The sequence below is a fragment of the Cricetulus griseus genome, chromosome 3 (genome assembly GCF_003668045.3).
Source record: "Cricetulus griseus strain 17A/GY chromosome 3, alternate assembly CriGri-PICRH-1.0, whole genome shotgun sequence".
NCBI lineage: Eukaryota > Metazoa > Chordata > Mammalia > Rodentia > Cricetidae > Cricetulus > Cricetulus griseus.
In genome coordinates, this window is record NC_048596.1 from 118457559 (window position 1) to 118479615 (window position 22057).

Below are 22057 nucleotides of genomic sequence, written 5' to 3' on the forward strand. Positions count from 1 at the left end.
TGACAGTCAGAGGACAGCTTTATGGAGTTGGGCTCTCCGCTTCTATCTGCTTCCCCAAGGGTTTGTGGGGGACTGAACTGAGGTTGTCATATTTGCTTTATTCACTGAGCCATCTTCTCACCAGATATTTATCTTTATTTTTGAAACAGGGTCTCAACAGTACTCTGTTGCTCAGGGTAGCTGAGGGCTCACTGTGTAGTCCAAGCTAGCCTTGGACTTTCCAGTCCTCCTGTCTCAGCTTCCAGAGTGCTGGTATTATAGGCTTGAACCACCATACCCGGCCAAAATCCTAAAATATTTCCTGTTTGGAACTTTTACACGAGTTTGCCAATTCCTTTTTTCCTTTTGGTCTTTTCATGGTTTCTAAAGATGTTACAATGACAGTATAGTATCATTTTGCACACATGTGTTTCTAATGGGATGGGTGTCTCTGAGCATAGATCCTAGTCTTAAGGTGTTGCTGTTTTGCCATTTTCAAAGATATGACCAAATAAAGAAGCTGAGCTGGCTTCTACTCTGTCTAAGAGCACATGTCTCAACTTGTTGCCCCACAGCCTCCACAGTTAACAAATTGACACTTGCCAATCTGATAAAGGAAACACAGTACTCATTGTAGTCTGAATATGCTGTTCTCTGATTAAATGTAAGCATTAGCATTTTAAGTCTAAACAGCTTTTATTTAATTAATTAGATAACAAACAAACAAATACATTTTGGAAACAGGTCCCAGACTAACCTGAAATTCACTATGGAGCCCTCACTGACATCCAACTGGACCTGGTGTCTGATCCTACTTCCAAAATATTGAGACTACAAGCATGAGCCACCACCCCAGATTATTTTATTTTATTAATTTATCTTTGTTGGTTTGGAGATCGAATCCAGGGTCACCAGGATGCATAGGGACGCACTACTCCATCGTTGAGCTATCTTTTAAATTCCTCCTGAGCGATTTTTCCCCTGTCCAGTCTACTCAAGAAGCCTAGCTTGGCCTCTGGCTGAGAGCTGGCGGCCGGATGCAGGGCGTGGCTCGTAGGGGAGGCTGAGGCGCTAGACCCCCACTTCAGCCCTCCCTCTTCGCTCTGTGGTCTCGGAGCTCCGCCCAGAGCCCGCCTGGAGCTGGCCTGGGCGGAGCACGTGGGGGAGTGGGCGGAGCCGAGAGCCTGATTTATTCCCGTGCGAGAGGAGCGGACGCAGGAACCCGCGGGTCTCAGCATCTGTGCTTGTGTTCTTACCCGCGTCCCGCAGCATGCCGCTCTCCCGTGCGCTGGCCGTGCTATGCGGCGTGTTGCTTTGCGCCTCCGGCCTTTTCGCCGTGTCCGGTGAGTTCCCCGCGCCTCCCTTTGGGCCTCGCCCCTCTTCTGCTGGCCGCTCGGAAGTTCTCAGCGGCGCCCTCCCTCCACCCCTACTGTTGACAAACTTGAGCAAAGCCTGCGGGACTCTGTGGGAGAGGCGGACGTGCTCAGACTCTGCGTACTTTGCGCTGGGACCTTGGGACAGTGATAGTGGCTTGCGCACTGGGCGGTGACCCTGGACACCCGGTGACAGCCCTGCCTGCCCCAGGGATGTGACTTACACATAACAAAGGAATCCGCTGCGTTGTGCCTCTTTTTACCGCGTCTGTAGAATGAGGCCACCGAACTGTGTTTGCTCTCCAGTCCTTCCATTTGGGAGAGCCTAGGACTCTTGTATGGAAACTTATCCAACCAACGTTCCCCGAAACTCTTTCCCCAACCCTCCTGGCTAGAGAATCCAATGAACTTTCGCGCCCCACTTGTTCGTGTTTGATCAGATAAAAGGAGAAAGGACCCAGGAACCGGTGCGGAGAGACTGGGTTGTAGGTAGGGCTTGGTCAGGAACTTAGAAAAGGGCTTCCTCCCACTCCCACTGGCCTTGGCTGTCTGCTTAATCTTCCCTAGACCTCCTCCCCCGCTCTGAGGTCCCCGGTAGACATCTGGGCCTCTTGCAGGATGCTGCTGGGGAGTTCATCTAAAGAAAGTTGTGCCCACGTGGGGGTGGGGTGAGCTCAGGGGCTCTTCAAGCAGCCCCTCCATCGTTTTCTCATACAAACAGAACTGGCCGAGGCAGGAGAGACCACAGCTGGACCCAGCTCTGTTGTCTAGTACAGGATCTGACCTCGGGGGTGGAGCTGAAGGCACTGAGTGCCTCAAGCTTCCACGAGCTGGGAACTCCCGGTCCTACCTCTCAGCTGGAGGATGCTTGGATCTCCTCTGACCCTTTCCAGCCCTCCTTCCCATCCTCCCCACAACCTGCGCCCTGTCCAAATATCCTAGAGTACACTTCCCAGAGCAGAACCCTGATATCCCATAGGATTTGTAGAGGCACTAGGGTCTCCTGGTCTCACATGCAGGTGACCAGTCTCAGCCCGGACAGTTACCGCACTGGCCGCCTTCCACTTTGTTTTCTTCTCTGAACCCCTGGTTTGATCCCACGTGCAGCTGTAAGGAAGGCTGGAAGAAAGGCCTTTGTTGGGACTGGGTGCCTAGGCCTTGGCCATTTTGGAGCTTCCACGTGAAGCTGTGACTGTGCCCTTCCAGGTCAGAGGGGATTAACCTGCTATTTAAAGCCGGTGACTAATAGTTCTGCTGCAGCGCCTTTGGATCCCCAGGCCCTTGCTGAGGTGGAGCTATGTGGGCTGGTGCTCGTTAATGGTGTTGCCTGCCTCCAGCTGGGGAGCCCAAGCTCCCTTGGGCCTTGGATGGGTGACTGTGGGGAGAAGACATCTCGTAGGTATGATTCTAGTGCCAGGTTTGGGGTCCAGTCTAGTAGGATGCTAAGGTCCTGCTAAGGACCCTCTTAAGTACAGCAGACCTGGGGGCTGTTCAGTGGTTGGTGCCAGTGTCAGGGGACCCAGGACAGGTGGAAGTAAGGTGAGCTTCTGAGGCAGGATGCTCCCAGTCCCTTCCTGGATGTGGAGATGGGGAGGGTTTACCTGCTGCTTGAAGAACTGCTTATAGTCCTTCAGATTACAGGCCAGGTGAGCTCAGCCCCAGCCCACCCCACCCCTCCTCCTGTGTTCTCCATCCTGGTGGACAGTGTACATCTGTCACCTACGGCTCTCCAAAAACTCTGGTGTCCCTTCTAGCCTTCCCCCGACTTGTCAGTCCATGCTCCATGGGGTCTGTCAGATCCCCTAGCTTCTGTTCCCTTTGCTCTACTGTGCTTTCTCACCATTCAACCTGTGGGCTTCGTCTGCTGAGGCCAGACTACCTACTTACTATTCAGGGGCCTGTCAGCCTTCTTGTGGTGTTTTCAGCCTTCCTCCTTTTGAACTTGGATCTGTCTTTAGAGGTTGTGTGTGGGGTGGCAGACAGAGACAGACAGACAGAGAAGAGGAGAGAGTCAGAGACAGACAGACTTGTTAGCCAATTTTGGGGAGGCTTAAGGAAGTTTAAAAAGCTGTCTGCTGATGGCAGCGTACAGTCTAAACAAACCTGTCGCTCTTATCTTAACCCATGAGCCCGGCCTAAGTCTAGGCACATCTGAAATGACATGCCATGATCTCAGTGTATCTGCTTCTCTCTAGAATATTAGTTTCTCATTTGACAGCTCATCATCCTTCCCATTCATTCTGTCTTTAAAAAAATGTTTACATGGCCAGGCATTGGTGGCGCACGCCTTTAATCCCAGCACTCGGGAGGCAGAGGCAGAAGGACCTCTGTGAGTTGGAGACCAACCTGGTCTACAGAGTGAGTGCCAGGATAGGCTCCAAAGCTACACAGAGAAACCCTGTCTTGAAAACCAAAAAAAAAAAAAAAAAAGTTTACATTATTGTCCTAGTCTGTGTGTGAGCCCGAGTGTATTGTGTACCACTTGCATGCAGGAGCCCTTAGCTCTCGGAAGATGACATCAGTCCCCTGAAACACAAGTTATAGGTGATCGTAAGCCACCTGTAGGTGTTGGGAACCGAACCAGGGTTTTCTGCCAGAGCAGTAAGTGCTTTTAATCTCTCAGCCATCTCTCTAGCTCCCCGATTTAGTTTTTAAGATTTATTTTAAAAATAATGTACAGCTGTCCCTGTGTAGGTATGTGCATGTGAGTACAGGTGTCTGAGAAGGCTGCAGGTGTTGGATCCCCTGGAGCTGGAGTTAGAGGCAGATGTGAGCTACGTGTTGTGGGTGCTTGGATCTAAACCCCAGTTCTCCAGAAAATCAGCAATTAGCCTGAGCTATTCCTCTAGCCCGTGTTTTCCTTTTTTGGTAGTGCTGGGGATTGAACCCAGGGCTTTTCACATGCTGGTCCCCGGCTTCTTGAGGCTATCTCAGGAGTCCAGTGTGTACATGTGGTAGCTGAACTCCCAAGTGTTTACCAAGTGATCGTGTTTGGACTGTTGTTGTTGCAGGTGACTTCTGTGACTCCAGCTTGTGCCAGAATGGTGGGACCTGCCTGATAAGCCAAGACAATGATGTCTACTGCCTCTGTCCCGAGGGCTTCACAGGCCTTGTGTGCAGTGAGACTGAGAAAGGTACCTGCTCCCAGTGGCCTGCCTCCCCTGCCTCTTCCCAAGTGGGTAGCCCTTGTTCCAGTAGAAACTCCCAGCTACTTGGAAACACCGGGGCTGCCAGTATTTGAGCAAATTCATCTTCTTGGCAACTATCTTAGGTCCAGGATGATTGGGGTAGGGAAGAAAAGGGACTGATTTGGATAAATCAGATGAGGCTGGTCACATGCTGCTCTTTGGGCTGTCCCCAGCCCTTTTCTGACCACCTGTCCATCTCATCTACCTCCTCGATTCCAGGACCCTGCTCCCCAAACCCTTGCTACAATGATGGTAAATGCCAAGTGACTGAGAACACACAGCGAGGAGATATCTTCACTCAGTACATCTGCCAGTGCTCTCTGGGCTACTCGGGCACCCACTGTGAGATCAGTGAGTACCAGGGGTCTGTAGCTGGGCATAGGCACTTGTGGTGAGGCTTCCTGTGTGGAGGCTGAGGAATGGGCAGAATGGCAGTGAGGATCTTGTTGTCCCATACCAAGCTTACGGTCTGGCTTTATCTCCTGGGACTTCAGGTCAGGGTTGGTGTCACTGTAGGGGAATTAGAGTGTGGTGACCCTGAGGCCATGGGAATGCCACTTCCCAAGTCCCTGAGTCAGAGACATATACAGTGTCAGAGTTAAATCTCGGGACTTACTTGCCAGTGAAAAGAAACAGACATGCTCTTTATCTTGGATCCCAGAAGCTCAGTGAATCAGGTTTGGGCCCTGTAGTCTTCTCACAGGGGTCAGGGAAGAGGGGGAGGTCTAGATAGGCTGGGTTTTCATGTGCTGTAAGAAGGCTAGAGGCCAGACATAGGGGGAGGAGATGACCCTGTCTGACCTGTTTGGCCGTCCCCTGGGCCCCAGAGTGGCCTGGGTGAGTGCCAGTTAACATCGCTGGCAGTAGTTCTCCATGCTGCCCCCAACTCTGCCCCAAGCATACCAGGGCCTTTCTTACCATCTCTGTCACATGGGAAGGGCTGTGTTCAGGCATGGGGAGGGAGGGATGGGTGGAGTGTGTGTGTGTGTGTGGTGTCTGTGTGTGTAGTGGGGGTTGTTTCCCCGCTATCCAGGTCTGGCAGTGGACATCCTGTGGGGGAGGGGGCAGGTGGCTTCTTGCCCTCCTTCAGGCTCTGAAGTTTGCTGACCTACAGAAGGCCAGCTATGTGGGGGCCCCAGGATGGGGGGAATGTGGGCAGAGTGCCTGGGATGCCCCCGACTTAGGAGGAGACAGAGCAAAGACCTGGTCTTGAAGACTGAACTAAAGCCAGATGAGTTTGAGATCCATAGGGGGGAGAATGGGGGAGCTCTGGGTTGCTAAGGCAGATAGAGGCCTGGGTGGAGCCAGGTAAGCCTACTAATTACTGGGTGGGAGCCGAGCTAACCATGGTGTACCTGTGTGGGAATTAGGCACGGAGCCTTCTCTGGGCTGCCAGGTCTAGAGTTGGCTCTAGGCCCGGATGGTGGCACCTAGAGCAGAGAGAAGGTACGTGGTGCCCACATAGGCTGCAGGGGTGAGGGGCACAGAGAGACCTCACACTCCCTTGTTTATTGTTTCTGGTGCTGCACCTTTTGGTTTCTTGGGTGTGGATAACGGTGGGTGTGAGGCCCATCAGCTGGCTGACCTAGCTGGACACCTAGGGTGTCCAGCCCCATTTGTTACCTTACCTTCCTTCTCTGTGAGATTGGTAGAACCTTGCTGGAGTTCTGTAGGGTTGTCCCTGGGTTCCCCTGGCAGCAGAAGCCTGGGCACCCACCATGGGTATCCAGAGGGATGGAAAGGCCCTCTTGCCAGTAGGCTTGATCACTGTCCCTAGTTTGTGGTATCATGTCAGTGGTGATGCAGAGGTGATGTGGCAGTGGCTGGGGGACCCATTCACAGATGGGTGGGCGGAGGTGCAAAGGATATAGAAGAAAGCAGAGTGGTGTTCATCCTCTCCCCAGAAAACTGCTGTGGGGAGATTCTAGGAAGTACCACATAGAGTCAGGTGTGACGCCGAAAGCCTATGATTGGTGCTGTGGCAGGAGAAATCACAAGTCTAAGGCCAGCGTGGGCAGCTGAGAGACACCCTGTCTCAAAACAATCAGGACTAGGGATGTCGCTCAGTAGTAGAGCCCTTGCCTAGCAAGTTCAGGTTTAATCTCTAGCACCACACACACTGAGAAGATGAAGACAAGACGTCTTCAAAAGGTGTGGAGTACCTACCTTTGCTGTTTGCTACTGTCTAAGGCACCTCCTCTCCCAAAGCCACATATCCTGGGCAAGCCATAGCTGAGGTGCTGAAGAAGAAGTTATCCGGGGCTTCGTTCCCACCAGTGAATGAGACCATCTACTACAACCTGGAAGGAGACTACCTGTCCACCACAGCTGTCCCCATCCCGGTCCCCAACCCTGGTCTTTCCAACAGTCTAGCCTCCAGTGAGTCATCTCTGCCGATCCCTTCTCTCCTTGCCTCCTGGGCCATCTACTCTTGCACTTGGTGTTGGTGTCCCTCGGTGTTACTTGCTCTGAGTGAGGGTCTGAGGTTCTCTCTATCTCTAGGTCCTCATCAGAGGTGACACTTTGTTTCCCCCCTTGTCCTGTGGTCACAGCTGGGCTCTGGAATGTTGGTTCAGGTACCTGATGGTCGCTCTGTCCCTACAGGTTGTACCTCAACACTGGGCATGGAAGGGGGCGCCATTGCTAACTCACAGATTTCCGCCTCATCTGTGTACGTGGGTTTCCTGGGCGTTCAGCGCTGGGGCCCAGAACTGGCTCGTCTGCACAGCTCAGGGCTGGTCAATGCATGGACAGCCAGTGATTATGACAGCAAGCCCTGGATCCAGGTAGGAAGAAGATCCAGGGCAGAGTGATTGGGAAGCTGAGAAGTGAATGCGGCTGTGTTGGGGGCTCAGAACCTGATCCGTGCAGGATGATAGGTGACCATGAGTGAAGTGTCTGTGTATGGAGGGTTAGCCTTGGGCTTGGAGCAGGTCCTTGGACCGTGGGCAGAGGATGAGGAGAGATATTCTTTGGTGGAGGGGCTTGGGTACCCACAGGCCTCTGGGGGGTCTTGACACTCATGGGCTTTGTAGAGACAGGCTCCAGAACCTCAGAGGAGAAAGCCAGTTCCTTGGATAAGGAACTCACGAGCTAGCCAGTTGGATTTGAATGGGAAGAGCTGGATGATGAGGGGACTGCCTTTCTCACCCAGGTGAACCTCCTTCGGAAGATGCGGGTGTCAGGTGTGATTACGCAGGGTGCCAGCCGCGCAGGGAGAGCAGAATACCTGAAGACCTTCAAGGTGGCTTATAGCCTAGACGGACTCAAGTTCAAGTTTATCCAGAATGCAAGTGGATCCGGAGACAAGGTGGGCCTAAAGAGGGGCTACTGAAGTCAGCACCCCTAAGAAGAGTCTAGCACTGACTGAGAAGGAGCAAGAGCAATCTGAGTGATAGGGCTGAGGTCAATCTTCAAGTGCCCCTTGGTACCTAGAAATGGACAGATTGTATTCATGTTCTCTGGTTACAAAGGTATCACCTGATAGTAGGGCCATGACGTGGTAAGCTGGGCTTCATTCTGAACTTTTCAGGGCTACTGTATACAGTTGTGAAGATAAAATTACCAAGTATACAGATACCGTACAGGTCTCTATTTCTGTCTGTCAGAAAATCATTACCATAAAGTCTTTCGAGAATGTACACAGAAGCCCTCTAGTTAGCCCTGTGGGAACAGGGGTTTATGCCTGGGACCTGTGATGACCAAGAGAGGAGTGACAAGAACATGTCTTCACGGTGGTGGAGTGGCAAAGCAAGGGCCGCAGGCTAGGTCCGTGAGGACTCTGTCCTTCCAGACTTACGCTGGCCTCTCAGGCCTGAAGAGGAACAGGTCCAGGAGTGGGCTGGCAAACCTGCTCCTTCTCCAGTCCTACCCCTTCCCTTCTAGGTGTTTTGGGGGAACATGGACAACAACGGCCTGAAGGTTAACATGTTCAGTCCCTCTCTGGAGGCACAGTACATCAGGCTGTACCCTGTTTCGTGCTACCGAGCCTGCACCCTTCGCTTCGAGCTTCTGGGCTGTGAGTTGAATGGTGAGTGCTGAGGTGTGGCCTTCTGTGTCCCGACTTTGGGAGCTGCTCAGGGGCTCCTGTGGAGAGTGGCCCAAAGAGTCTTGCTCAGGTAACCCCGTTGCGTGCTGTCTGCCAGTCCATTGCTCTGGGCATTTTGGATAGGCCTTTCCCTTCTCAGTATTTCTGTTTATTTCGTTTCCTGGTGCTTCTAGAACAGGCAATGAATTCCACGATTACAGGGAATTGCTTTCTTTGTTGCTTTGTTTCCAGGGCCTCAAACACATGGGTGCTTAGTAAATCTTTGATGAGGGGTGAATGAATGAATGAATGTATTCTTCATCCAAGATACCCAGCTGGGAGGTGTAAGCACTTTCCCTTCAGGTGTCTGCCACATTCATTGAGCAGTCATGTAGGTGTTTCAGACCCCAAAGACGGACCAAAAAGGGAGAGGTTGCTGCTGAGCCAGGGAGATTACCCTCTGAAGAGGTCGAGCTGACCGCCCCCCCCCCCCCCATTGCCATTTAGTTCAGGTCCTGTCTCTTTTGAGACCTGTTTCCCTTTGCAGCTACAGTGCCATCTGCTGGTCACCCTGAGTAACTAGTGCTGGCTCTGCCTGGCTGCAGAGCTCATCATCTTTATAGACCTGCTGGCATGCCTGGCTGTGCCTCTTTTCCCTATTAATGGTACTGTTTCCTGTTCCTTCATTTTAGATACCACAGAGACTGAATTCTGCTCTCACTAGTTTTTTTCTCCCCTTTCATTTCCCAAGTGCTAGCAACTGAGGGCTTTGTGAATGCCAGGCACACACTCCACCACAGAACCATACCCAAGCCATGACTTTTTGTTTGTTTGTTTTGCTTTTTTGAGTCAGGGTCTCTTTGCATAGCCCTGGCTGTCCTGGAACTCACTTTGTAGACCAGGCTGTCCTCAAACCCACAGAGCTCCACTGCCTGCCTCTGCCTCCCGAGTGCTGGGAAAAACCATGTGCCATTCAGCCCAGTCCCCCCCCCCCCATATGGATTTAAGCTAGTGTGCTGCTATTACCAAACTTGGGCTCACAGTCTATACCATAGGAAGTCAGACTTGGCCACCTGTCCTCAAGAAGCCTACGGAAACAGGCAAACTAATAGTAAAAAGTGGGAAGAGATTGATTCAATGGCCGTAAGAGGGAAGATGGACAAAGATCCAGTAATCTCCTCAAGTTCATCTTTGGGATCCTGAAGTGAGTCTAAAGTTTAGAGGGCCAGGGACATGCACATCTAAGCAGTCTTGAGGCCTGAACTCGCCCACCGTTTGTTCATTTGTTGACTCATCATTGTCTGGGCTTCTGTCTCATTCTGGTCTGACAAGCTGGTAGGATGTAGAAGATCTTTTTTAGGGAGGCACACTCAGGGAAGCTTGCATTTCTTGGTGTCCATTGTTCCAGGAGTCTGATAATCAGATGGAGAGACCCGTTATCCTTCTCCTGGGCCATTGCCTTTTGTGTTATGTGATGTAGTGTCTGGCAAAGATTGGAGCCAGGTCCGGTCTGAGCCCTTTGGGTCTCATAGTTGCCAGGGTAGTGAAGCCAAGAGTGGTTTAGGACTCAGAGTCAGGCAAGCCGAGCCTCACACCAGTGAGCAGACTGTCACTGGCTTCCTTCCAGGTCTGGCCTTCCTTTCTCTGTGACCCAGCCTGTCACCTGGAGAGTGTTGATGCCCATGTGGTGTGTGCATGGTACATGCAGGTGGAGTGAGGCCCAGGTGTCCTGGGAACCCACAAGGCTCCCCACAGCAGGACTGTTACTTTTAGCAGATAGTATCTTTGGTGACTTGACTTTAATTTAGACATTTTCCAAGTTTCCCCTGAATATCTAGATTTAAGGAACAAAACAAATGAGACCTTTGACCTCAAGAAACTTGCATTCTCTCAAGGGAGTCCAGGTGAGATTAGCAGATAAAAGGAAGATCAGGAGCTGGGCAAGATGGCTCAGTGGTTAAAAGCACCTGCTGCTTTTCTGGAGAACCTGGGTTTGGTCCCTGGCACCTACATCAGGTGACCCATACGATGGGTAAGGCCAGTTCTGGTGGATCCAGTGCTCTCTTCTGGCCTCCCTGGGTACTGTGTACATGTGGTGTTTATACATACACTTAGGCACACACACCAATAAATAAATACGGTGCTTATCAGGTACACATAACAAACAAGTAAATAAATAAAACAAAAGGGGAAAGGTCAGCTAGCAGCAAGAACTCTGGAGGAGGGAGTGGTGGTGATGGGGGCAGTGTGGGGTTTCTTCAACTGGAGAGCCAGTCTCTGGGAGATCTTAAAATGTTCTAGATGGTGCATTACAAGGACAAAGATGGGGCTTGTTGGAGGATAAAAGAAATGCAGGAACTCGATGCTCCTGTGTGCAGGAAGGCTTGGAGATGGTGAGCTCCATGGGCCAATGTTTCAGCAGCATCTTCTAGCTCTGCCCTGGTAGAGTTTTTAATTTCACATTTCCAGTGCTGATGACTGAAGCCAGGGCAGATACTCTGCTACTGAGCTACACCCTGGAGTCTGTCTCTTTAATTTTTCTGAGACAGGGTCTTGCTACATAGCCCAGGTTGGCCTAATCTTGCAACTCTTCTGCCTCAGCTTGACAAGTGCTAGGATCACAGAAATGCACACCGTGCCTCACCTGCTTGTTTGTAAGGTTGCCTGTGTTCTCTGAGGAGAACTACAGAGGGCCTCATGTAACAGAGAAGGAAGAGGCTGACTTCACAGAGAGGGGCAAGGACGTCTGCATTTCCCAAGGCCATAATATGCAGTTTGCTCCCCAGAGGCTCTGGACACAGGGGTGGTTGTACAGGGTACACCCGAAGGAGATGAGGAGAATGAGTAGTCTCTGCAAAGCAATCCTGGGCAGTGGCCACCTCAGAATGTCCCTGTCCTGGACCCAAAGGATAAATGAGCTCACAGCCCAGGGACCTCTGTGGAAGCAGGTTGATGGCTGCCTGACCTCTGCCATCTGTAGGAGATGGCTCAGCAGTCACCTTCAGCATGATTGGAAGGAAAATGACAGGCATCTGAGGGACAGTGAGAGAATGGACTTCCCAGGTGGAAGTGTGGCTCTTCAGTCCTCCTGCTCCACTCTTCAACTCCTTGGGTTGTGGGGTGGGGAGGCAGCCAGGTATGATAGACACATCATCCTCCTGGGAGTTCACTTCCTGTTCAGCCTTTACCTGTTCAGCCATTCCCGAGAGTGACCCTGAGGGACACAAAGGCCACTCTCTGGGTATACCCAGAAGCAAGCCAGAAATGTTGGGGTGTGCCGAGGCCCTTCACTGGATCTTAAGGAGTACTTTTGGGAAGGACACAGAAGCAACCCTGAACTCCAAGAATTCCTGGGCCTCACTAGCTGTTGGAGGGTAGGAGTGTTCGCTACACATTGCTGGATGGCCCCATACGGGGCTTCACAGGTCTAGCATGGGGGATGATACCATATTTGGTCAGGAGCATGTGTGTGAGATATGGGCAGAGTGTGCAGTGTCTCTCTGCCTCAAGTTGTTCGTGTATAGAATGAAGTTGTTCACAGTTCCTTATTCAGTGTGTTCTGTGTGGAAAGAAAACCCACGATGGCAGGAAGCACCCAGGTGTGTGAGGTGTCTTGACTTAACCCATATTCAGAGAGAGAAGAGGGAGTGCTGTGAGTGGCCAGGTCAGGAGGTCTCAGGTGATCTTCTAGGTGCCAGTTGGGGTGAGGGTGGGGGTTGAGTGACAGTGGGGAACAAGTGAGGGGTAGGTAGCCGTTGGCCTTGGAAGGCAGGTAGGCTTCCTTTGTCCAAGAAGATACCGAGCTGGGCATAACGGCTTTGTCCCGGCTATTTGGGAGGCTGAGGCTGGAGGATCTTTAGAGTTTTCCAGATAGGGTTTCTCTGTGTTGTCCTGGCTATCATGGAAACTGGAGGATCTCTTGAGCTTAGGAGTTTAAAGACCAGTCTGGGTAATACAGCTAGACTCGGCTCAAAAGACAAAACCAGAATCTGGCTTGCCACTCATGAGAGTGCTTAGAAGAAGCTGAGGGTTCTGTCCCAGCACCACATAACCTGGGGGTGGCAGGGCATGCCTGTGATCCCCCACTCAGGAGGTGTAGGTGAGGATTATCTTTGACCGCAAGTGAGTTTAAGCCAGCCTGGGCTGTATGAAATACTGTCTCAAAAAACAACCAAACCCAAACTAGACCAAAATAAACGCTGCTAGAGAACCACAGCCCTTTCTCCTTTATTGTCTGTACCTACACACTGGTGACAGTCCCTTTTGCCCACAGGATGTTCTGAGCCCCTGGGCCTGAAGAATAACTCAATTCCCGACAGCCATATGACAGCTTCCAGCACCTACAAGACTTGGAACCTGCGTGCCTTTGGCTGGTACCCCCACTATGGGCGGCTGGACATGCAGGGCAAGATCAATGCCTGGACAGCCCAAAGCAACAGCAACAAAGAGTGGCTGCAGGTGGGAGTGGGTGGGATTTGTGACCTCTGCTCAGCTCTGCCTCCTGGTCTGCAAGGGATTTCCTGAAAAGCCTAGATTTTCTTTGCTTTTTCTCTTTTTAACTCCCATGCTTCCCTTTTTCTCTTGATCCTGCTTCCACCAAGGTCCCAAGTGGAAAAAGGGTATGAATGTACACACACGAATGTGAGCATATACACAAACACTGCACACTCTTGGGAGTAGCACCATCCCTGTCAGCTGTTACATGTTTGGCAAGGCTTACTGGTGGACATCTGGGCAGGATGGCAGAGACCTCACTGCTTGAGCAAAGCACACGGTGTAACTGGCAAATCTCAGAGGGGGTGGAAAAGCAGAGGTAAGGGTTGCAGATGGGGAAACTGAGTCTTGGCAGATTGTGTGGAGCTCATCTCTTGGTTGGGGTGAACTAGGCTTGTAGCTTGGATCGGGGTACTGTCTGTCCAGGGGTCAGTTCCTAGGATGGTCAGGGCCAGGGACAAACACTTGACTGCAGGCTGGAGTGCTCAGTTGGAGTTGGTTTCATTAGGAGCCACCTGCTCTTGGGCTCTGTCTCAGGACCACATCAGGCTCCAGGCCCCCTGGCAGGTTTCAGAAGCAGTTCCCACCCCTTGCAGACTGTGGCCTCTCAGCCTGTTCATCAGACCCTAGTACACATCTGAGGCATGAGCTGCCAGAGTTGGCCAGGGCCTGAACCTCTGAAATATACTTCACTGAGTTTTATTGGCGTTAAACTGGAAGGAGTTCGTGTGTTAAAGTGTATTATTTATGCACACACACACACACACACACACACACACACTCACACACACACTATATATATATATATTGGTTTTTTGAAACAGGGTTTCTCTGTATGGTTTTGGAGCCTGTCCTGGCACTCACTCTGTAGATCAGGCTGGTCTTGAACTCACAGAGATCTGCCTGCCCCTGCCTTCCAAGTGCTGGAATTAAAGGCGTTCACCACCAACATCCAGCATATTTTTTACATTGCATTTGTGTGTTAGAACCCAGGGCTTGGGTTACAGGTGGGCACCACCATACATGGCTTTATCTTCATTTTATAGATGAGTGTCTTAGTTAGGATTACTGTTGCTGTGATGAAACATCATGACCAAAAAGTAAGTTGGGGAGGAAAGGGTTTATTTGACTTATACTTCTATATTGGAAGGAAGTCAGGATAGGAACTTAAATAGGGCTGAAACCTGGAGGCAGGAGCTGATGCAGAGGCCATGGAGGGTGCTGCTTACTGACTTGCTCTTTATGCTTGCACAGCCTGCTTTCTTACAGAACTCAGGACCACTGGCCCAGGGATGGCATCACCCACAATGGGCTGGGCCCTCCCCCGCCAATCACTAATTAAGAAAATGCCTTACAGCTGGATTTTATGGAGGCATTTTCTTAACTGAGGTTCCCTCCTTTCAGATAACTAGCTGTGTCAAGGTGACTTAAGACTAGCCAGCATAATGAGAAAATAGGCTAACAGGTCATATGTTAGTGTGTCGGCCTTTACACCTTCCTGAACAGGCTCCAAGCTAGAACAATGTTTTTCTGTAGGTTGACCTGTGCACTCAGAGGCATGTGACGGGAATCATCACCCAGGGGGCCCGTGACTTTGGCCAGGTCCAGTATGTGGCATCCTACAAGGTGGCCCACAGTAACGACGGTGTGGAGTGGACCATATATAAGGAACAAGGGACTGACAAGGTGGGTGCCCTGTCTAGTTGCAATTCCTGGGATACTGCAGGGTTCTGAGGAGTGGGGAGGGGGCTGACTATGGGGTACTCCTAACATGCCAATTGTTTTCAGGTCTTCCTTGGCAACTCGGACAACAACTCACACAAGAAGAACATTTTTGAGACGCCCATCGTGGCTCGCTATGTGCGTGTCCTTCCTGTCTCTTGGCATAAGCGCATCACTCTGCGCCTGGAGCTGCTAGGCTGTTAGTCCTCTGTCCTTCCAGCCCAATCGACCAGGGGGGCCAGCCAGCGCTGAGATCTCCCTCCCCTGCCTCCTGGGCCTGCTGCCTCTGGCTGGCTGCCTTCTCAGCCCTTCCTCTTGATTGGATTGGGGCTGGAGGCATGAAGGGGGAGGCAGGGTACCAGACTTGCCCTTCACCTTTTCCCTCGCCCTGCAGCCTCCACAGGCCTTCTGCTAGCCCCCTTTCTCAGGCATTCTGGGGAGTTGGATGGGTCTGAGATGAACAGGGAAGAAGACTGAAGTCCGGGTATATGGGCTATATCTCTACCAACTGCCCCAAGTCCTAACCTCCCTGTCAGGGGTTGACTCAAGACTAAAGTAATGGGACCTCTGGTTTCCTGCCCCTCTCTGCACACCACACATTCCCCCCCCCCCTCACCCCATGTTCCATTCCAGGCCTCTGGGAAGAAGAGGCCCATGCCTGCTTGCTACCCTCCAGGTCACCAGATACTGCCTTTTACCTCCTCCTGAGACCTCTTTTTGATCCTTGCTCTGGAGCCTCAGATGACAAGGGGACTGGAGAGGCAGGTGGGCTCTAGCTAGCTGGCTTTGGGGCCTCTGCTGGCTTGCTACTCAAAGTTAATAGGCAGACTCGAAAATACATTGTGTTCTCCACTGGAACTTCTGTGCTATTTCATTGCCTTGTCCATGCCAGACTGTACTGTTCTCTGCCCCCACTCCTACCCCAGTCCTCCAGTGCCCAGTACTCTTATGTCACTTGCCAGACTGAAAATAGCTTAAGAGCAGCAGTGGGAGACTGGGGGTGGAGTGGGGTTAGGAGTAGGCTTCTCTCTCCTCCAGTGCTGACTCACATCTTCCCCTGTCTCTACCTCCTTACTGCTCTGGGTGTGACCTGCAGCTGCCACTTGGTGAAGGCCCAGGGGGAGCCTGGCAGCTAGGGGGCTCCTGTGAATGCCCCCTGTTCCCTTCCTACACTAAGAAGGTGGGCCAGGCCTGTCTACTGGCTTCTCCTTTGGCAGTTTCCATTTGCTTTGTAATGCCTGTGCTGGCTTGGAGAAGTTTCTAGAAACCCAACAAACATGGCTTTCAGAGAAAGAGGGCCCTGGTGATCTGGGCAGGGAGCAGTGTGGAAGGGAAGGAAGGGGTAAGGAAGGGGATTGTGGTCAGGAGCATGCCATTTCCCAGAAGCCACTGGTGGGAGGAAGGGGGGGGCTCTGCCCTGCATGTGGCTGTAAGAAGTGACCAGTAGGAGCTATGCTGGCCTATGCCCTGGTCATCTGGGGAGGGGTGGCTAGCTGGCTGGGAAAAGTCTGAACTGAAACCACCCTGTGTCCCAGCCCAGCTTCAGGAATGGTGCTGTGGCTCCCTGGAGAGCAGGAGGGCAGCTACTAACACATAGGTGTATCTAAACACACACCAGAGACTCACCTGGAAGTGCTTCTGAGACCGCCCCACTGTTACCAGGGCTTCTTGTGGGTAGGGCATAATAAGAGGCTCAGTGGTCTTCTGTCCATTATAGAGGGACAGGAGACTGCTCAACCCCGAGGGCATTTCCGAATGTTCTAGTTGCTTGAGTGTTTCACTGGACTTGTGTGGACTGAATTCAGAATCTAGTCTTTCTGGGGTTTGTTGGCTTCAGTCCTCCTCCCTCAGGGCACTACTCCAGGCCCTGCTCTGGCCTTCGCTGGGGACCAACTGGTGGTGGGAAAAGCATCCTTTCTGACACACTGCTTGGGATGGCTTTGTCTCCTGGAAACTAATCTATCACCTGGCTCAGAGCGCACAGCCTTTTCTGTGGGTCAGTCTTTGGCTGGGCTGGGAGGTGGGTGGGATGGTAGCACAAGCCCCCCACCTGGTGTGGAAGACTAGTATTGCCCAAGCTTCTTGCATGGTGCCTTTTCCTACCTTTGTAGTCTTGAGTGTGTTGGCCGCAGCCTTAAGAAAACCTGCTTTCTGAGATCCTAGCATAGAGTCCCTGACGTTTTTGGTTTCTTTTTCCTTTCCTGTCTGCACTCTAGACAAGCACATTTAGTATTCTGTCTGCCTCCTGACCACTAGAGGCTGTCAGCACCTACCCTGCCTCTGCCAGGGGTCTAGGCTCCTCAAGGCAGACTAACATGGTTCGTATCCCACCTCTGAGTGGCATTAGCCTCTGGTCATCTACAAAATGGAAACAAGGCTGAGTCCGGACATTGCTAGGACTAAAGGAGAGAGTGCCGAGAGCATTGATGCCAAGTCTGGCCCTTCCACAGCCCCAGGGGCTTGTGGGAGCCCCCTCACTGGTACTTGTGTCCTGTTTATATCAGTCCATCCATCCAGGGGACAGCTCCATCCCTACTTAACCTGCAGGAGAACCCTCACAGCTCCCCTTTGCCTATAGGCCAGGTATTCATTTTAGAGGGAACTTAGCTGTGATTTGGTTTGTGTCTGGCTGGGACACACACACACACACACACACACACACACACACACACACACTGTGTGGGAACGCAGGGAGGAGACTATCTAGAGGTGTGTTAGAAAAGCCTGAGTTTCTGACTCTGTGGCCTTTCTCTTAGCCCTGGCTAAAGGACCTCCTTAGGTTTCTCTGTTGAGGAAACAGTAGGCCATGCAGGCCAGGGCCTGGACCTTTTGGACAGGAAAGAAAGCCTGCTGTCCAAACAGAAGCATCCTGAGAAGTGGCTGCCTGTGGGACATTTGTCAGCAGCCCTGCAAGAGGAGTACCCCATCCTATCCTTGCTCACCCCCACCCCAGGACCTCCTAGGGGCAGGTCGATGTGTGTGGCTAGCCCTCTCTGTGTGCCCAACCTCCCTTAGAAGGTTGTTACTGTTCAGCTCTCTTCAGAAAGCAGGCACGCATTACTCCTCTTGAACCATGTGGTCATAGCCCACCCGCAGAGCGCTGAGATTTTTTTTAGAAGCCGGGACGTTTTAATGGGACCTCCCACCTCTACAAACACTTCTGTGCCACCTCCCTTTGAGCTGTTCCCCCAACATGTGAGTCTCCACTCACAACTCGGTCAGCCTGCAGGTCCAGGTTTGGGGTTTGAACTCCAGCTCTAACAGCTACTGCTCCCAGGGGGCCAGGAGGGAAAGGGACTTTGTACCTTTAAGGGGTTGGTCCGCCGGGAGTGCGAGGTTTGTTGGAAGCAGCTTCCTTTGGGGCCATTCAGAATCCCGGATTTTTCTGCTACTTCAGACCTGGACAGCCCGTGGCCTCAGAGTCTCTCAGGGACCCCAAGCGTTTGAGTCGTTGAAGAGCCTGCTGGGGACGGTACACGTGGCTGCGGTGGCTGCGGTGGCTGCGGTCTGGGTCTCTATGCATGCAAGTTTCTCCCTTCCCACCCAGGGGACCCCGCGGTTGCCGGGAAGGAGGCGGGGTGGGAGACAGGGAACAGGGGGCAGAGGGAACTGGGGACTGAAGGGTTCATTTGTCATGTGATCAGCCCTATGGGCTGACTTGCGCCCGACCCCTTTGGGAGCTACCAAGAGGTAAAACCACAGTGAGCTCCGGAGATAGTGAAGTTTGTCGTCTTCTGCCTTGTTCCCACTGTCACAGTAGGTCGGTACCGGCTCTGTTTCAAGCATCTGTGGGATGCAGCGGAAGCCACCAGAGACTCTGGTGGGATGAGGAAGTGGGAACTGGGAACAACCTGCGTGGGGATGGGCTGAGGGTGCGTGCCTTTAGTCCACTCTGAACTTTTGGGGACAAACTCAGGTTTGTCCTGGCGAGCACCTGGAACGCCTGCCCTAGGGACAGGAGTGCACTGGGGCAAACCCTGGGTGCAAGCTGGCCTCTCCTAGGGAGGAGGCCAGGAAGGAGAGGTGCAGGCACTTGGACCCAACCCTATCCCCAGCTCTTTGGGTGGTCACCGGCTGCCTGCGATAGGGAATGCCTCTGCCATGTGAGAGAGGGGTGACTGCCCGAGTTACCCCGCCTTCCTCTAGCGACTTGCACCAGGAGGCCTGGAATACCGTAAGAAAACGCCCCTCTGTTGCCTCTGCCAGAACCTGGCGGGTGATGGTGGCAGAATTTCAAAGGCTTGATAAAAACCTGATTTTAACTGGGGCATTGATGTCAAATTCCTTCCTGAACTAGCCTGATCTGGGGGGCAATCCTGCCCTCTGCTGGTGTCTATGGGGCTAGTACTTATCTATGGCTCAGTTGCCTGACTGTGGCTGAGATAGGGTGGCATGCCACCGAGGTGCATTAGTGATAGAGGGGCTTAGACATTGCTTCTGACTTCCACCCAGGCTTCTGTTCTGTGGGTAACCTTAGCATTTGGGGGTCGTCCTTGTCTTCAGCTTCTAAGTTTCAGTCTGCTCAGAAGGCAGAGGGCTTTTGTTTCAAGAGTCCAGATGACTTGCTCAAAGTCACCCAGATGGTGGCAGAGCCAGGGTTCAAAGCCAGCAAGTCTAATTTGAATCTTAGGGTTTTATGAATTCTCCCTTGTCGAGTAGTTATTGGGCACCAGGCACATCATCTCTTGCTAACTTCTTTTAGTTGACCTAGTACCTCCCTGGTGGAAGGCTGCACACCCTGTAGGGCTAGCATTTCACACCCACCACTTGCATAGTGCCAATAAAGTAAGACTTAAGTGGAGTTGGGGGCTCAGGGTAGCTGAGGTCAGATGGGCTGGAAAGGGAGCGTTTTTGTTTGGTATGGAAGGGTTTTGATGATGCACATTTGATTGGAGGCCACAAGTCTCCCAGAGGCATCTTTTGGAGACAGTAAATCCTGCCATACCTCTTCTGATGATTCTTCATGTCTCCCTTCTTAAAAGTCAAGGGATTGTGTGACAGAGCCTCTGGCCACCACATGGACATTGCTTCCTGATGCTGCTGGGACCCCAGCCTATTTGGCCTCTGAACTCTTTTTTATTGTTATTTTTATTGAGCTATACATTTTCCCCCCACTCCCCTCCCCTTTTCCCCTCTCTCATCCCACCCTACTCCCTACCCCACCACACTCCCCATTTACTCAGGAGATCTTGTCTTTTCCCCCTTCCTAGGCAGATCCATGTACGTCTCTCTTGGGGTCCTCTTTGTTACCTAGGTTCTCTGGGGTTGTTGGCCTCTGAACTCTTCCTGCTGTTATCTCTCCCTGCAGCGCTCTTCTCCCAGGATTCTCAGGGCTCTGGTCTTCTCAACTGTCTTCCTGACGTACGGTCAAGGGACAGCCAGGACCCAGACTGTGGCTCAGCTTGTAGAGTGCTTGCTGAGCATTCAGCAAAGCCCTGGGTTCCAAGTACCCCATAAACTGGTTGTGGTGGCACAGACCTGTAATCCCAGCGCTTGAGAGGTAGAGGTAGGAGGGTCAGAAGTTCAAGATTGCCCTCAGTAACATGCAGAGTTCAAGGCCAGCCTGGGCTACATGAAGGCAGTCTTATTATGCTCCATCTTCCCTGTCATTTGCAGTCACATCTGTGCCTGCCACCACCTTTGTAAGACTGTGAAGCCTGGGAACACTCTGCTTTGTGTCCCTATTCCCTTCCCTACAACTGCACCTGGCTTGTGGCGGCTGCATAGGGAATATTTGTTGAGGAAATGAGGGCAGATCTCAGCTCTTTCATCTTCCTAAGACTAACTTTAGGCATGCATCTTAGCATTTCTGAGCCTCAGTTTTCTTGTCTGTACAATAGGGATGATCCTCACACTGCTGTGTGTAACTGTGGCTGGGAAGGCACATGGACAGTTGGAGGACAGCTCATAATTCACATCAGCTAAAAAGAATCCTACCTCTGTCATTTCGTGGCTTTGTGGCCTTTGGGTACTTGTGTGTCTCTGTTCACTTGTGGATTAAATAGAAAGAATAAAATTGTCTTTGCCAGTTATGATGTGGGGCCTCTTGGGAGGGCTGTAGGAGGTGCTAGATGTAGAAGTTCATTTAAAAACTAGAGAGCCTACTGGGTGGTGGTGGCTCACGCCTTTAATCCCAGCACTCAGGAGGCAGAGGCAGGCAAATCTCTGTGAGTTCGAGACCAGCCTGGTCTACAAGAGCTAGTTCCAGGACAGCCTCCAAAGCCACAGAGAAACCCTGCCTTGAAAACCCCCCAAACAAACAAACAAACAAACAAAACCTAGGGAGCTAGTCTGGGGCCCAGGCTGGAGCTTGTGAATGTTGTGAAGGGTCTCTGAGGCTGGGAGAGCCAGCCTTGGGAACTCACATTGTGTGGTGTTGGAGGGAAGTCCAGGTGTTTCTGAGCTGTGGCTACCTTCTCCATTACTGAAAGAGAGAAGGGGAACAAGGTGGGTGTAATGGAGAATTGAGTTGACTTTGCAGTTTTTCCCAATTCTTGAGTGTCTGGAGATGTCTGACTGTTGAGGAGCAGTTTGTTGTGTGAATTCTGATGAAGGCTGACAGAAAGCACCTAACTTCATTCAGTATATCCACAGATGTGCCTCACCACCCGGACTCCTGTGGGTTACTGTCCAGAGCTCAGGAAGCAAACAGATGGGGGTGTTTCAGAATCTTTGCTAGTCTGAATGCCCAAATCAACTTTCACCAATTCAACTCAAGGATACTGGCTGAGGGTGAGGGTTGTGGACCCATGTGACTGGCTCAAGGGAATTTAGCCCCTGAAGCTGTCTAATAAAACCAGGAATTAGATGAAGAAATGCCAAGACAATCCTGAATTAAAAATCAAAATATAGCAGAGGGGAAATGTAATCAAGGGCATCTGGCATGTCAGGCAACTGGTCTACCATGAAATGACATCCCAGCCCTGGTCAGACTTCTCATTTTGGCAAACTTGGCTCCTCCTTCTCTCCTTCTCCCCACCCACTCCCTTCTTTTTTAGAGATTTATTTTAGGTGTATGAGTGTTTGCTTGCATGTATCTATGTATAACGCATGTGTTGGGAGAAGGTGTTGGACTCCCTGGAACTGGAGTTAGATAGTTGTAAGCCACCACGTGGGTGCTGGAAACAGAATTGGCTTCTATCAATGTTAGTGCACTCCAAGGAATTCCATCTACAATGAGGAAACTCTTGCTGTACGGTATGAGGATCTGCCCTCTGTCACTAAGTCCACAGAGAATCTGTGATACTGTGCAGCTTTTGCTTTGCTTTTTCTCT

General features: G+C 51.7%; 1 protein-coding gene across 3 annotated transcripts; it reads left to right on the forward strand.

The window, feature by feature from the left end:
- Nucleotides 1-1166: 1166 nt before the first annotated feature.
- Mfge8 (milk fat globule EGF and factor V/VIII domain containing) lies at nucleotides 1167-15641 on the forward strand. 3 transcript variants are annotated; one of them, XM_027408184.2, is made up of 10 exons: nucleotides 1167-1322; nucleotides 4364-4486; nucleotides 4760-4891; nucleotides 6731-6919; nucleotides 7145-7326; nucleotides 7695-7850; nucleotides 8426-8570; nucleotides 12841-13025; nucleotides 14598-14747; nucleotides 14850-15641. In XM_027408184.2, the coding sequence occupies exons 1-10, from the start codon at nucleotides 1250-1252 to the stop codon at nucleotides 14985-14987; spliced, it is 1473 nt and encodes a 490-aa protein (XP_027263985.1). In that variant the 5' UTR covers nucleotides 1167-1249; the 3' UTR covers nucleotides 14988-15641. The 3 variants fall into 3 exon arrangements, with proteins under 3 accessions (XP_027263985.1, XP_027263986.1, XP_027263987.1); XM_027408185.2 differs by having other exon boundaries at nucleotides 6749-6919; XM_027408186.2 differs by lacking the exon at nucleotides 6731-6919.
- Nucleotides 15642-22057: the final 6416 nt, after the last annotated feature.

What these genes read in the sequence shown, in the direction of transcription:
- Mfge8 (XM_027408184.2), top strand. Translation starts at nt 1,250, where the DNA reads ATGCCGCTCTCCCGTGCGCTGGCCGTGCTATGCGGCGTGTTGCTTTGC. An exon ending in TTCCAACAGTCTAGCCTCCA is followed by an intron (nt 6,920 to 7,144) that starts GTGAGTCATCTC and finishes CTGTCCCTACAG; the next exon opens with GTTGTACCTCAACACTGGGC. An exon ending in AGGAACAAGGGACTGACAAG is followed by an intron (nt 14,748 to 14,849) that starts GTGGGTGCCCTG and finishes AATTGTTTTCAG; the next exon opens with GTCTTCCTTGGCAACTCGGA.